This window comes from Linepithema humile, chromosome 8 (genome assembly GCF_040581485.1).
Source record: "Linepithema humile isolate Giens D197 chromosome 8, Lhum_UNIL_v1.0, whole genome shotgun sequence".
Classification (NCBI taxonomy): Eukaryota; Metazoa; Arthropoda; class Insecta; order Hymenoptera; family Formicidae; genus Linepithema; species Linepithema humile.
In genome coordinates, this window is record NC_090135.1 from 11,392,213 (window position 1) to 11,408,101 (window position 15,889).

The window sequence follows — 15,889 nt, forward strand, 5'->3', positions numbered from 1 at the left end:
CCGATGTTGCAAACATGCGAGGACTAAACGAAAAGAATTTCGGTGAATTTGCGAGCGGTTGCAACGGGATCGGGCGTGTCTGATCCCATAACTGGACGAAAGAAACGGGGTGCTCCAGCATGATGTAATCCTGGAGAAAGCGGACGCGTATATGGTCGCATGCTCTGCAAAAAAAAGCGGCAGACCGGCATCTCCGTACTCTCGCATAATCCATCAGTTACGAGAATCATTATTTCCTACTGTCTGTCATGTATTCGTGTGACTGTAATCGTGCAAGGCAAGAAAATCCCGAAGCGAGCTGCGAAGGTCCTGCCGGCTACTTCAATGACGTCGCATGGCTGGAATCTTCTCGACGAGATAATTTACCGCGTGCTTCGCAGATTCGCGCGTGATAATTGCCTGTAAGGATTCTATCGACCATTTAATCGTGCGGATACAATATAAACATTATTTAATTTTGAAAATATTGATAGATTAAATTAAAATTCTTAAATAAATTATTATATCTATTATTTAAATATATTTGCAATTTTAGTTGAGATTTAAATTTTAACTTAAAATAAATTAAACAAAGAGGCAAACGTAAAGTAATTGCTCCAACTACTTTCTGTTCCTTTTTTTATTTTTCAACACTTGATTCTTAATTTGTCGTCTTCTAATAATTAATCCTCAAACATGGTTAATGCGTCTTTTACAAAGAGATTTAAGTATATCTCTGAATGATATTACCATGTATCTTTTCCGGGGCGAGATATAAAATTTACCCGAGAAAAGTTTTGTATAACGGTATATTTACTCGAAGGACAATCACAAATTTGCAAAATTGTTGTTAGTAATTATTTCAGCGGTAACGTAGAGAAAAATCAGCGGCTAGAATTTTTCTCTTGATGAGTTCCGGATGCTAAAAGTCGAGGTTAAAGAAATTCATCGTTACCAAGAAATCCACGGACTTTCTAAAAATAAGAGTTTATTTTATTTCTTAGCAAAACACATGACGCTGCTAATTAATAAATTTCTCATAATTATTGTAGCGAGCTTATTAAAGCGTATTATGCGTATTAGCGTGGAATGCATCAAAATTGTTTCCAGAATATAATCTTTAAATAATAAAATTCAGAATGAATAAGAATATTCCAAAAAAAAAATTAAAATTTCAGATCTGAAAGATTAACTGGCAATAAGAATACGATTTTTCGTGATCTTAAATCATGTTACTTCAGATAAACAGACATAAATTTGCTACATTCTGTTCATGCTACAAAAACTGCCACTCTATTCAGGAGCGTGTATCATGATGTATGTATTACACATATAAGGAATTTCCTATAATCCTTGAAATTCTGTAAAAATCCGCATTAATACACCAGAAGCGAGAAAGGAAATTGCTATTGTGTACAAATTGCGTTTTCACAAGAAATTGCTTACATGACAGCGATTTTTTTTTATCGAAGGAATCGCGGAATTATTCTCACAACTGTCTCCTCTAATAATTGCAAATCGATCGATTCCAGCGGATCGATTTCCATCTCTCAACAGTACTCACTTGTCGCGGCAAAAGAATTACGCCCGCGGTTACACCAGCGGGCTTCGCCAAAGTTCCATAAAGCTGCTTACGTAAACGGAGGCAAAGACATATTGCCACCATAAACTACGTCTTTAGTCGTTTCTGGCCTCCCAGAGATGTAATTATTATTTATTTATAGCTTAAATATCACACACCCACCTTTTCACCTAATTATACAAGGTCATTTTTCTTTAGCTGCATGAAAAACGCGTTAGACTTTATTTTTTTTTATTAATTACTCATACGGAAATATTTAAATTAAAATAAAAGTACAATTAAGTGTAAAATATATTTTTTCTAGCTTTTACATTATTTTATTTTACTAATTAGACACATTTATGTTTTCCCAGAAATATCTTCCGCAATTTAGAAACACTGTTTTTAGCGCACTTGATGTTCTTTTAATTGTTTAAATCTTGACCTTGCGTACATCCTACATTTTTTCTCAGAGAATTTTGGTGTTGGACATAAAGGTCTGGACACATAAAGGTCATTTACGAGGTCACAAGTTCTCTCACGAATTATGTGACTCAACTGGTCTGACCCAATCTCTGGAATTTGGTAGCGATCGGAAAAAATGATAAAGGAAAATTAGCAGATATAAAGAGTGACAAAATTTTTGCTATAACAATACTAATTTAACAAGTATAAAATGTTTTCTGTGACTACATTTTGTTGCAAAAATTTAAAAAACAGAAAAATAGTTTTAATATGTTTAAATTGAACATTAGCTTTCTGTAAAAATTACTTGAAAGAAGAAAAAAGATTTAAAGCTTATAATATTATTATATAAATATTTTATAATTTATATAATAATATTATAAATTATGTTATTTTACACATTATTATATTATAATAATATAAATACGAAGACTTCAAAAGCCTCTCTTATCTAAATGATGAAATTAACAGATTCGTCAGAAAGTTTTTGCTAGGTAATGAACTATACTTAATGGATAAATATCTATTAAACTAAGAATTCATTAGAATAAATCAGGATATACATACGTCGATTATAAACCCCGCATTCCGCGAATGCGACATGACGCGTTACGTCAACATACATATTTGAAACAAGTTGAATGCAAACACAAATGCAAAATACTCTATTGAATACAGCACACGCGAAACGCGTTTCTTTACATACAATTCTGAATTTGTTACTATACACTAGCGTAACGCATAAGGCCGAATTTGGTGGAGCGTAGGCTCTTAAGTGTACTGCGAGTGACTCTGATCTAACAGAGAAAACAACGTACCTACGTCATCTTGGAACTCACATAACTTGCGCTTTGTAAAAGGCATCTGCACGACTACTAGGACGCAAGTGTCTCCTTTTCAAGTGACCGCTACCTTTTTTACAGGCGTTGTATTTTTCCCAGAGATTCCTTTCTCTCATCATAGATCCACGCAGAATGTGCGAGCTATTGCAATTGTACCAGAAATTGCCCGCAGCACCCTCGTAGGCAACTTCTTTGTTCATCGTACATTGCTTTATATTATAGCAAACTAAACTAATTTTTTTTGCACTTACAAAACGACGATCGAATGTTACAAAACAATTTGTAAAATTCTATAAAACTATCGTGTCGAACTACGCGATGAAATAAACGCGAAAATCAAACACTTATTTTTAATATTAAATATTAACGTTTTAACATTAAATTTAATAATAAATTGATTATAATCTGATAATAAAAAATAATAAAAATAATTATGGTATAATGTATGTCTGATACATTATCGTGTTTATGATTAAAAATTTTTCCCGTGTAATATGATTAAAAATACCCTGTTAAATAGAGATTTGTAGAATAATCAATTTGCTCGATAACTCGTGATGAAGAAATGAGCTATTGATAGTTTCTAGACAACAATCGCGTAAAACGCCGCAGTAACTGCATGTGCTTTTCCGATTATGTAAATCTTTTAATAACGATTGTAAATTACGCTAGGCAAATTAACACAACTACCTCGCGTCACAGAAATAAAAGCGAAAAAAATATGATCAATAATTCAAATAACAATGAAAGCATTATTAAAGTAGAAATGCGTTGCTGCGGCATTGAACGAGTCGTTCTCTTCGAATTAAAACAGTTCATTATCTTCATTGTAATAATAGTCGTTTTGCTCACAAAAGTGATGCAATTGAACAGCTGTCCGGCATGTTGGTAAATCGATCTTACTGTTGATTCATTTGGCGGTTACTTCGCTCGTTCATCAACTTGTACTGTTTCAGGGCGTACAGAATCAGCCGACGTTCGGTCGACTTTTTATCGCAGGTTTCTCACGATCCGAATGACAAAGATCAATGACGACTTTGCTACAGAATATACAATAATATAATTTTTTTAATAAAAAGATTTCAGAATAAACAAAATTTTAACACTAATATATACAAAAATTTAACGGAAAGTTAGGTTTTATTTATAGGCTGTTTTTTAAAAACTAAAATAGAAGGAGCAAATAATAAAAGTTGATCAAAATTGATTTGTTTCCGTTATTGTACAAGATTCAATGATGTAATTGTCTAGATTTAAAAAAGATTCATCGCTGATTAGCATACATCAATGATTAATAAGACAACGCGGATACTAAGTCGGATGCTAAATAAACTTGTGTTGCTTCAGGAAGACGGAGTCAGATTATCAAGATGGTAATTCGATCCAAACGTTCGCAGCACGCGTTCCGATATTCAGGTGCAAATGCAACCCTCCGAGGTCGTCCGAGGAAGATCGATTTTGGTGACATTGTTGTAACAAAATATCCAGTTGCCGAAGAAGCAATTTCATCACGTGACTATAATAATAAAAATGTATTTTGACAAAGAACTTATGTTCGACATATAATTAACTGTCATAACTGCTTGATTTAAATTTTTTTAAATTTATTATTAGCCACTCAAGTTGTCTGGTTATGAAAAAAGGTCTACCTTCTCACAAAACGATGCGTCATCTCGTTTCGCGTCGTACATCATGCACGTAACACGGAAAGTGTCCCCCGATCTGGGACAGTCGGTGTACCCCACCCACAGTGATCCATCGATCCCGATGGCCTCCGGTCTCTCCCCGTCCTTTTTCGCTTCTCCTCCGCGCGATACCTTCCCTTTCGATCTTTGGTCCACGCTGCCATCCGGCCGAGACCGGCAAGGTTTACTAAGACTGCGCGCGTCCTCCGAAACTTCAGTACAACACGCGCGTTCGTACTCGAAGGATCTTGGGATCCTTCGCTGAAGAGAAAAGAATAAAACAGAGGGTGAGAGAGAGAGAGAGAGAGAGAGAGAGAGAGAGAGAGAGAGAGAGACAGAGGAAAGACCCGATTAACTCAACCCCCCCGTCGCGGGGTCTCCATGCGACGTTCGACGGTTTAAGTGTGATTTCCTGCGTCCTCGATATTCCATTTGTGATCCACCGTGATTTCGGTGCTCGATCGGGGGTTTTGTGAACAACACGATGTGGGGTCGAGGAGTTTTTTTAGTATCGTTCGCGCTTGTAGCGTTCGGAACCACAACAAGTAAGCATAATTTAAAAAATAACTTTTTTGAAATCATTTTGTACTTTAATTTCTTGATGCACTTTAGAGATGCAATTTCGATCAGCATTTTTTTTTATCGCTTACATATTAAAAAAGATAGATAAATTTATCAATTTATTTATGCGTGCTTATTTAAATGTTGGCAATTTACTTACAATAATTTTATAGAATAAATTTAGATCAATTTAAATTTTTTAGTTTTACTATACAATATTATTTATTAAAGTTTAATACAAAATATATAAGAAATAAAAGATTTTGTTGCTTAATGATTATTTTAAAGCTTTATATACACAGGTTTTTTATTTTTAATTGTATGTAAAAATTATTAATGTTTGAACATTTCTATTAAAAAAAATTTTTTTTTAATTTCTCAAAAAATACATTAATAATACATAAATATTAAATTATATCATATATAGTTTTGTGTGTGTGTGAATTAAACAAAAATTGACTCAACTGATATCTCTCTCAGAATTCTTACTTCTTGTTTTAAAGTTTTAAAATATAATATTAGCTATTCTTGTTATATTTAAAACGTATAATTTAAGAAACTACATTGAAATTAACAAATTATTTTTTCCTATTAGTGAAAAAGTCAAATTCAAGTTTTAAGGTCCAAAAAAGGCTTTACTTATTAATAGTGAAATAGCACACATTTGCGTGTGACACGAAAAGCGACCTTCTGTCGATTGCATTACACGCGTATCGGATACATCGCGTCCTTTAAGGTTGAATTACGCCACGCGCGACTAGAGCGATTATTCTTGCAAAGACGACACCATTTATATCATTGATCGCATGCAATCGTATTACATGCAAAGTTCTGATATCTCATTAAAGATCAAAGATCATCCGACGCTTATGTTTTCGGGTTTAAATGCATAGATATAAATTGAGATTACTTTAGATTCGCATTAGCTATCATAAACGACGATGATTAACATGGAGAAAGTAGTTTTATTCTTATTTATTAAAGCAAATGCTTTGTAATAAAAATAAAACGTTACTCATACAAATTGTATAGTATTTTTTATTTTTATATTTAAAAACGGATGCTTTTGCTTTTATTATCAGTTAAGAATATCCATTTTACTTTTACTTGTATGACTCATACAATGTCTAGCAAGCTTGCTGGAGATTTGTTGCATTTATATAAATATATGTAAGAAGCAGTATTAATATATGCAAAAAATTGGCAAGCGTTACGCAATTTTACGCAGCGTTATGCTCAATCATTCGCATGATAATTGCATTGTTATTATCTCAACATATCCGGGACCGTTGATTATTAATAACCTTCGCTTCTTAATCTGTGGATTATTTTCTACGCGCTTCTTACTTTTTTTTACGGAGAATGAACAACATGCGTGACTATGCAAATTAGTAGCAACAATCGCATAGCACTGCAGCCGGTCGATGATGTCAACTCCTGCAAACGAACGCATCTTGTTTTCTCTATTAGATCATACTTCTTACAATAAGCGAAATCGAACACACACTTGCATCCCATTGCAGAATGTCCGAAGAGAAGAATGTCGCCTGTCAGAGAAATTTTCTGCTATACTTCGTCTTTCGATGTGCAGCTACTAGTTGACTCAGTCTGCAGCTGTACCACTTTGGTGCACCAAAATCATGATGTACGGAATTTCTCAATTTCCGGTAAGTTCAGTATTTTGAAAGAAAATCACGATATCAATTCTGATATTTATTATTAATTGTAGCAAAAAAGCAAATTTATCGAAGTAATTATTGTATAATAAAAATAGTGTAAGTTTTAAACCAATTTATACAAATTTTATAATAAAATATAATATTAATACATTAATTCACAAAAAATACAAAACATTTTTCAAAATTGAGCGATTTTTAAACTGCTGAAATTCAACGAAGAAACATAGCAAAGAAAAAATTAAAAAAGCATATGAAACCTTAAAGTTTATATTGTCACGTACTTTAGGCCGTTTTTTAAAAATGTTTTATTTTTTCACTTCTAAGCTAAAAGAAGTACATTGTTTTATTCTTTAAAATTATATACTTTTAATACTCTGCAGCTTAATAAAAAAATTTAGCTGGCTCGATACAAACTTTGAGCTTTCAAATGCTTTTTGTAATTTTTTTGTCTACAATGATTTTTTGCCGAGTTTCAGCCGTTTGAAAATAGCCTAATTTTAAACGTTTCGATGCGAAAAAGCAATACGCCTGATTGCTTGAGAGCGCACGCTATGTGCGACGCGCCATTAATACGCGTTAATGGTTATTGTCAGCTATTTGGCCGCACTGCTCTGCCGCGTCGAGACGTTCAAGCGTTTAAAATTGAGTATATATTCAAACCGCTATAACTCGGCAAAAAATCATCGTGGATGAAAAATTAAAAAAATATTTTAAAGCTTGAAGTTTGTATTTTTATGCTTTCCATCGTTTTTATAAATTTTGTATTTTTACGATCCTAAACTCGAAAGAAGAACACATTGTTTTGTTCTTAAAATTACGTACTTTCAACACTCTGTAGCTTAGTAAAAAAATTTCAAAAAACGGTCTAAAGCATATAAAAGTGCAAACTTTCAACCTTTTTGTTTGTGATAACTTTTCGCCGAGTTTTAACGATTTGAAAATCGTTCAATTTTAAGTGTCTAAAAAGTGTTCCTTATTTTTCATCGACTAGTATATAGATTTTATATATTATACTATATAGATTTTAACAAAAATTTTAATAAAATTGTAACTTAAATTTTTAAATAAATAAATAACGTTAAAAATGACTCAAAACTTTAAAAGAAATGAATCTATTATTAATAAGAGATGATATTTTAGACATTGCTGATTTGCGGAAGTCTTTGAAAGAAATGTATCCGCCTCTTCAATTTGTAATTTCGATAAATGATCCTGCAAAGATGCTCGAAACTTCCGCTATGATACGACAAGAAACTATCGCTCGAATTATCGCCATTATGAAGGAGGTATAGTATTTACTATCATTATCTTTATTTTCTAAAATAAGATTTTATTTTCCGATGATTTAAAAAGGTAATCAGTTAAACAGTTAAGTAAATAATTTGTAATTAAATATTTCAATCATTGAGTAATTTATAATTAAATGTATTAAGCTGATTACGAATCAAATAGTTAAATAGCTGGATTTAAAATTTGGCAAATTAACAAGAAAATTTATTTTCTTCAATCTCTTATTTTTTTCAAGGTGGATGGCGTTGAGATGAATGTGACAGCAGGTTCCAAAGAACGACTTCATAATTTTATCAAAAGTCTGAAAAACGAAATGACTCGGAAAATGTATGACAAGAGAATTTTTCTGGTTTTGCCTAGTGAATCGGAAAATATAGCCAAGCAGTTTGATCTTAAAGAACTCATCAAGTAAGAATTTCTTTATTCAATGTGATATATAATTATTTAATTGCTAATAATTTGTTTGTAAAGTCCTTCAATCACTGAATGTTAAATTCGATTGCCTTCTTTAACAAACTGCATGCTAAAAATTGCGCAGGTACTGCTTATTGTATTAATTATTCGTACAGCCAACGCATGTTGCAAAATTACTCAGATATTTTTACTTTTCTATTTTTCAGGTACATTGATCTGTTTACACTATCAACAGACTATTTGACAGACGAGGATGGAGCCTTTGTTACCTTCCATCCCTCGCGTTTGATGGGGCTTTTCGATATGCTAAATACGGACAACTTGGTAGACTTGATAAGTGGATTAGGAGTACCCAAGCAGAAAATCTTGATAACCTTGCCGGCAAACGCATACAAATTCACATTGAAAGATGAGGCTGAGAACGCTCCTAGATCAGAAACCACGGAAAAGGAGCCTATACCGATTGATCGTAAACAAGTGCGATATAACATCTCTCTTTTTTTTCTAACTCTGCACTGTCTTTCAATCGTAGTAATATAGCTAAGAAGAATGAATCTGTTAAAGATTGCAAATCTATTCTCAAACTAACCAATCTCTATCGTAGCTCTGCGAAGCCATAAACAATGGAGAATGGACCGTGGAGCGAGATGAAGATCTTACAGCGCCGTACGCATTTCAAAATAAGACGTGGATTGCTTTCGAGGATAAGATTTCGGTTGGAATAAAGGTGCGTACGCGGATTTCTTTATTATTTTACTTTATTATCAAAATCAATCACAATACTATGACGCCATTATATAGAATATTAATCGCATAAAGTGACAATTAGAAAGTTATTAAAATAATTAAGTTATTAGGGAATAAATTGGAAAAAATAAAAAAATTTTAATATAAATTTTTCATCAATCATTTTTATTAACATACAAGAATGAAATTATATAAAACGATTTAATAAAAAAATTTTACTTTGTTATTCGTTATTTTAATCGTTATTCTATCTCTTTATTCAGCCTTTGAAAGGCAACCAATTTTCCATTATGTATAATAGAATATCTGATTTCAGGGGAAGTATGTATTGTTGCGCGATTTGGCAGGATTAGCAGTGCGAAATATAGAAAACGATAAGAAAACTGAGTGCGAAGAACCGCTCACGCAAGAAATTTATCATTCCTTCGTCGAATTTAGAAGGAAATCGAGACAGGCCGTACTTAATGCATTGGAAGACGAGCTTCATGTGTGTTAATTTACTTTATATTTTACATTGGATCATTTTTCTTATTCTAATTTGTTGGAAATTTCAGCAAATGCAATTTTCATACCCAAACCAAGCAAAAACATCCAGCTTCCGTGTTGTTCGCGTAGTAGATACAGAGGGACATATCAGAGCTGTCCGCGAAAGCACGCAAACCGAATTCGTCTGTAGAAGACAAGGCTATTTTGTCCATCCTAAGAGTTGTAATAGGTAATAATTATTTAAGTAATTCAATTTAATTGTAAGCAGATTTGAGTATGCATACAGTAAATATTACTTCATCACAGATTCTATCGCTGTGTGAAATTCAATCAAGCCGTGGAGGACTATTCCGTTTTCGAATTTGATTGCCCGGCCGGTTTGTCGTTTGACGAGCGCACGGAGGTTTGTGTCTGGCCAGGATCCTTGCCTGAAGGCTCACCGTGTCCTGGCAGCAGCGAGATCGCTCCTGTTGCACCAAAGAGATTCGAATGTTCTCAACCTGGCTATTACGCGGATCCACAAAACTGTCGTTGGTTCTTTGCTTGTATGGACTTAGGTGTGTTACACAATTTAAACATTACATAATTGAAAAAAATATTGCAGTAGTAGAACGTACTTATATAATTTTTAATATTTAATGAATCTTTTTTAATATTTATAAAAATAAAGTTCTTCAAATATTTTTATAATTTTCATCATTATGTGATGTCATTTTTATACTAAATTTGTATTTAAATAATTTTAATTCTATTAATTTAATTTACAATGTTTAGTTCTAATTATAAATTGAATAAATATTATTATACACGATTTATATCGATAGGTGAATCGGAGTTAATGGCGTTCGAGTTTCGCTGTCCTTACGGCTTGGTGTTCGACGAGAAAAAATTAGTATGCGAATGGCCATGGTTGGTTTCAGCTTGCTCCGGCTCTGGATCTGCCTATACTAGAGCGGAATACGATTATAAGGGACACACCGCAGAAATTTCTAGTGTCGGTGTTGGCGGTTATGTCACCGGTGGTTTACCCGAATATTCCACCACAGCTGGAACGAGTTATTCTAACGTAGACTATTCTAAAACAACCAATACTCATGGAGCAAGCTATTTTGGATCTAATACAGGATATTTCGACGGACATGGTATCTCGACTTCTGGAAATAAAGCAATTTCTGGATATGGATTATCCAGTACAGCTGGCGTTGATTATTCTAAATCACACGAGCACGGAGGATCGGTATCTTCTATTCCGACGTATACCGATGCACATAGAATAAATATTGGTTTTGTATCTCCAAGTATCAATGTAGCGCAAGGTGCCACGGGATATTCTGCGTCCAGTGATACAATCGGTAGTACTGTTTCTGCCGGGCAACCTGATACCAGATATTTTGTGCCTACTGATGGAATCAATACTGAATATGCCAACACTGGATCACTGCAAGGAATTAGTGCAGGTTTTCCGGGATCTACAACAGGACAGTTTGCCGGAACCGTACAAAGAGGTCATACAGAAAAACAAGGTGTGACACATTTCGGAACATCTGGATTAAGTTATTCAAATTCTGTGGGAGGATACACAGGAAGCGTTAGTACAAGTAATCCGACAGCAGGTTCAGTGAGCTATTCGAAAACGCCAGGAGCGAGCTATCCAGAGTTGCCTGTCGGCATCCACGGAGGCTCTGCTGGTCCGAAATATGTCGGATCGACGAATGTATACGCAGACTCCGGCACGTTTAATACCGGCAGTTATTCAGCTTCTACCTCAAAATCCGGAATAACTTCGGGAATTTCCGCTGCCTCCGAGTATACCGGTGGTATCGATAACAGTCATTTTGTAAGCGGTAGCACACCATATTCAGGAGTAACAGGTACTTCTACGACAAGAACAAGATATAACGACGAGCAGGGTTACACAATTCCCGTATTCATACAGCAAGAAGAACCGATCTATCCCTCGATTAAGCCAACAGGAGGAGTCAGAATTAGCGGTCATATTGGAACAATTCGAACAAGCGGAGGCAGTGCGACAAGCAGCTACGAGAAAACGGATTTCACGAGGCCGCATTTAAATGTCAGCGTTTTCGGCAGTCAGATTCCTACCGGCTACGATATTCAAAGAGGCACCACCGGTACAATTCTGTCTGGAAGCAGCAAAGAAGGAAGTATCTTTACCGGTGGCTCGTCTTCAGAATCTGCTTTCAGCTACGGAAACATTCCTGGAACGATATCAACTCCCACTGTTAAACAAGACGTTTTGACGATCAGTGGTCAACCTAATTATATCGCTACTTCTTCCGGAACACCGGGATACGTAATTAACAATGGAGTGAAGACCGTAGAATCATCTCATTCCTTGTCATACGGAACGCCGACGCCTGCAATTTTGTTCAACGGCCCTTCAATATCCGACGTCATTCTGAAAGGTATCACACCGGGTGTGGTTGTTTCTGGACAAACCGCTCCGGGAATATCCGCAGGAAGTTCCATTCAACAAGGAATCATCGAGAGTTCAACCGACAGAGCATACGTGTCGCAATCAGATGTAACTCGTCATGATATCAGAGGTGGCGAAGCCGCTACAAGAGGGTCGGTAACTTATTCAAGCGGCACTTTAAGCGGAGGATTAAAACCAACGAGTTCTCAAGGCTATAAACCTGATGGAGAATATAGCGCAGCTCCTTACGATACCGGCAAATATACAGAGAAAGACATTCCGGATTATAGATCGAGCAGCTCCATTTTTCCTGATTCTATTATACAAGGAAATAGAATAGAGAGCAATAGAGGTTTTAGCGCGGGTTCCACTTTTACCGGTGCGTATGATGGTCCGTCCACCGCGGCACCGGGATATTCTTCAACCAAATCGGCTGTTTTCACACCAAGCGGCTTCACAAAGACCGGTCCGACCAGAACAGGTATAACCACTGCCATTCTCGGAGGTGGAGGTAGCTATTCAGTGAGTACGGGTGAACGTCGGCCTACTTTGAATCCTGAAAATATTAGCGAAAAGGCATTCCAAGGTAATGTCGGATATACCACTTCCGGTTATTCGTATCCCAAGCCGAGCGTTCAGCTCGGAACCAGCGATGCAACGTTTTCCTCAACGCCGATTTCATCGACTGAAATTAATTTACCCGGCTCGACAGCTGCGCCAAGTCGCGCGAATTTAGAACCAGGTACTCCCGGCTACTCGTATCCTAAACCAGCTATTCAGCTTGGAACTAGCGACGTCACGCTTTCCTCAGCACCGATTTCATCGACTAATTTTCCTATTGCTACGCCTACGCCATTCCTGATCAATGTGCAGAATGAATCACTGGATGTGTTTAAAACTAAGATACCTACAGTTAGACCTATAATTTACACCACTGAACATCCAGATATTTATGGAACAACTCATTTTGAAGCGGCTAGAATCCCGACCGTCAGGCCTGTCGTTGACACCGATTATAAGAAAATAGCTGTCCCTACGAATATTCCAGTGTCAGTATTGCACGATTTTACTCAACGGATCGACGGCTCACAGACTGCATCGGTATCCACGTCTAGTTCTTTCCAGCAGACCGATTCGAGCGGTCAGAAAGACTATAGTTCCTTCACTTCGTCGCCTCCGTCTTTGGAATATCTTCCTGCACAGTCAACTGCAAGACCTGGCGCAATTGCATCTACCACGAAATACGATATACCTACTGCGCGACCACAGCCGTCCATTGGAGTAACATACAAACGACCTTCGCCAGTCTCTGATGTTACGTACAAAAGTCCTTCGCCAACTACCTTTAGACCTTATTATTCCGATCAAAGATTTTCGACGTCGCCGTTCTTGAAAACAACCTCGAACGACGGCTCGCCGACAAACTTGGATATTCCGAGAGATAAAATTGACAAAATGATTACAAATTATGGCAGAGGCACTGTCAAGTACTCGCCGAGCGTGTACGATACTTACGCAAGCTCAGAATTCGATTCGACTTCGGGTAATAAATTCTCTACATCATTATCGTCTACGAAATCATCGTTCTCCGGACAGACTGGCGGTACTTTTGCCATTACAACATCGTCCGGCCTCGCACCTTCTTCGTACGAGGTCACCACGAAGTCGCCTGAAAATAAGGGCAAGGTCATCGTTAAATGGAGCGATCTTCATCCGCTTCTTCTAGGTAAGCTCGGAGCAGAGTGCACATGCAAGGCTGACCCCTTCGCTACTCTTCGCGGTCCGGGAAAGAACCTGATCGCGTCTTCAAGGGGCAAAGTGGATCTTGCGAACTACGACGAATCTGAGATCTACGTTGATCTCGAAAACGACAGCTCTTCCGAAGAGGACGATTACATTACCAGTTACCACGATTCTTCGCAGCCTTACAAAATTAGTCCGCTCGAGACGACGACGGATTCGACCAATGTACCGTCATCCTCTTATTTGCCTTCGCTTAACGTCGGCAGAAGAAACATTGCTCCCGCAATAGATATTCGCGCAGATGCAAAGAGTGATACACTTAGACGATCTTCCGGATTCCAGGCTGGTCGTCGAACTGGCAAAAAATTAGAAGATGAATATTCACAGAATTCTGCTTCCTACGAGGAAGACGATCCTGATCAGATTATTGACGGTGCCACCAACTGTGCCAGACCGGGTCTCTTCAGGCATCCTAATCTCTGCAATAAGTTCTACGCTTGTCACTGGGACCAGTGGAAGAAGAAGTTTACGCTTCACATCTTCAATTGTCCTATTCATTTAACATTTGATTCAAGCGTGAGCGCGTGCAATTGGCCAAGCAAGGGTCCAGCTTGCCAAGCCGGCAATTTATTAGTGTAAATTCCTTATTATAGGCACTTTTCATAGAGCGATATCTCGGCGTCTTTTTCATTTTCTCGCGATTTTAAATTTTATAATAAATAAAAAGATTGTAGATATTGAAACATAGATTTAAAGTATTTCGGAAAATTAATTTGTTGTCACGAATAATAAGATGTTGCAGGAGGTTTATCGTTAAATAATGAACAATTACTTTCGCGTAGTTTGTGGTCTTTCAGCTTCGGATTGATTGATAATTTCGTTTTGAGTTCATCTCGTCGTTTATCTTGAGACCCAGATCCTCAAAGGACCGTATATTGAATAGCGTTGATAAATATCTCATTGAAATGAATCTTTTAGCATCAGAGAGTGGAGAGAATAAGAAGGTTGAGACTTGAGATGCAAAGAGGAGGCCAAATTCAAGGTAATCGAGGTATAGGCTACGGGAAAGCGTTGTCAAAGTGAAAGTAGTCCGTGCTTGTCGATCCAAAACGTAAAAAGTCACCGAGTATCAGTGTATATAACTCGTATTTCTATGTTCTAAATTTATGTAAATATTGAATAAATTACCTAAAAGCCTTTATCTGCTCATTAATATAATAATAATAACGATAATGATAGTAATAAGATAAAGAACAACAATAACAATATTATATTATGTATTTTCGTCTGATAAAATTATCAACGCGTCAAAAATCAAACAAGGAATATAAATAAATGACAACATTTATTTCTTATTTAATTAAAATTTGTATTATAATTTAAAAATTTATATTAAAATTAATATTATTTAATTAAAACTAAATCAATTTTATATTTGATATAAAAAAGATGATATTATAAAAAGTGATGCGCAATCTCGATATAAATATAAGCATTTTCTACTGCAAGTCACATCCAATCACATTGTCTTCCGCCATTTCATTTTGCGTAATGATATCGATAATACGTTATGCATAATTGATATATTCTTCCTTAATCATTAAATTCCGCTTTTCTTTCCGGGTTTCTTAACTTCCTGACATTCCTTCGAAATAATTATTTGAGACTTACCTTAATTTTCTATGTTCTCCGCTATCTTTTCTTCAATATTTTCACAAAATACTATTTATTCATTGCTTGTTAAGGAAATCTAATATCTTCTTTCTTACGATTCTTATGAGCTTTTGAATATCGTGCCATTTGTCGAGCGATTAATTAAATGCCGTTATAATTTTAATAAATTTCGTAATTAAAATGTATTTGTGTTTATTACCATATCGATTTCCTTTCTCTTTTATTAAAATAGTGTTATTATTTTATTACTATTTTATATTATAGAAGTTTCAAGTTCTGACAAAAATAAAATATATAACTATCTTAAATATGTATTTTCCAAAAAT

The 15,889-nt window shown here is 35.6% G+C and overlaps 1 protein-coding gene across 1 annotated transcript; it reads left to right on the forward strand.

Annotated features, from left to right (window-relative positions):
• The first annotated feature begins 4,752 nt into the window (after window positions 1–4,752).
• On the forward strand, window positions 4,753–15,088 carry LOC105673782 (serine-rich adhesin for platelets). Its single transcript, XM_012369655.2, has 10 exons — window positions 4,753–5,077; window positions 6,617–6,760; window positions 7,913–8,058; window positions 8,298–8,470; window positions 8,683–8,953; window positions 9,081–9,203; window positions 9,540–9,710; window positions 9,778–9,938; window positions 10,016–10,266; window positions 10,534–15,088. The coding sequence occupies exons 1-10, from the start codon at window positions 5,017–5,019 to the stop codon at window positions 14,526–14,528; spliced, it is 5,496 nt and encodes a 1,831-aa protein (XP_012225078.2). The 5' UTR covers window positions 4,753–5,016; the 3' UTR covers window positions 14,529–15,088.
• Window positions 15,089–15,889: the final 801 nt, after the last annotated feature.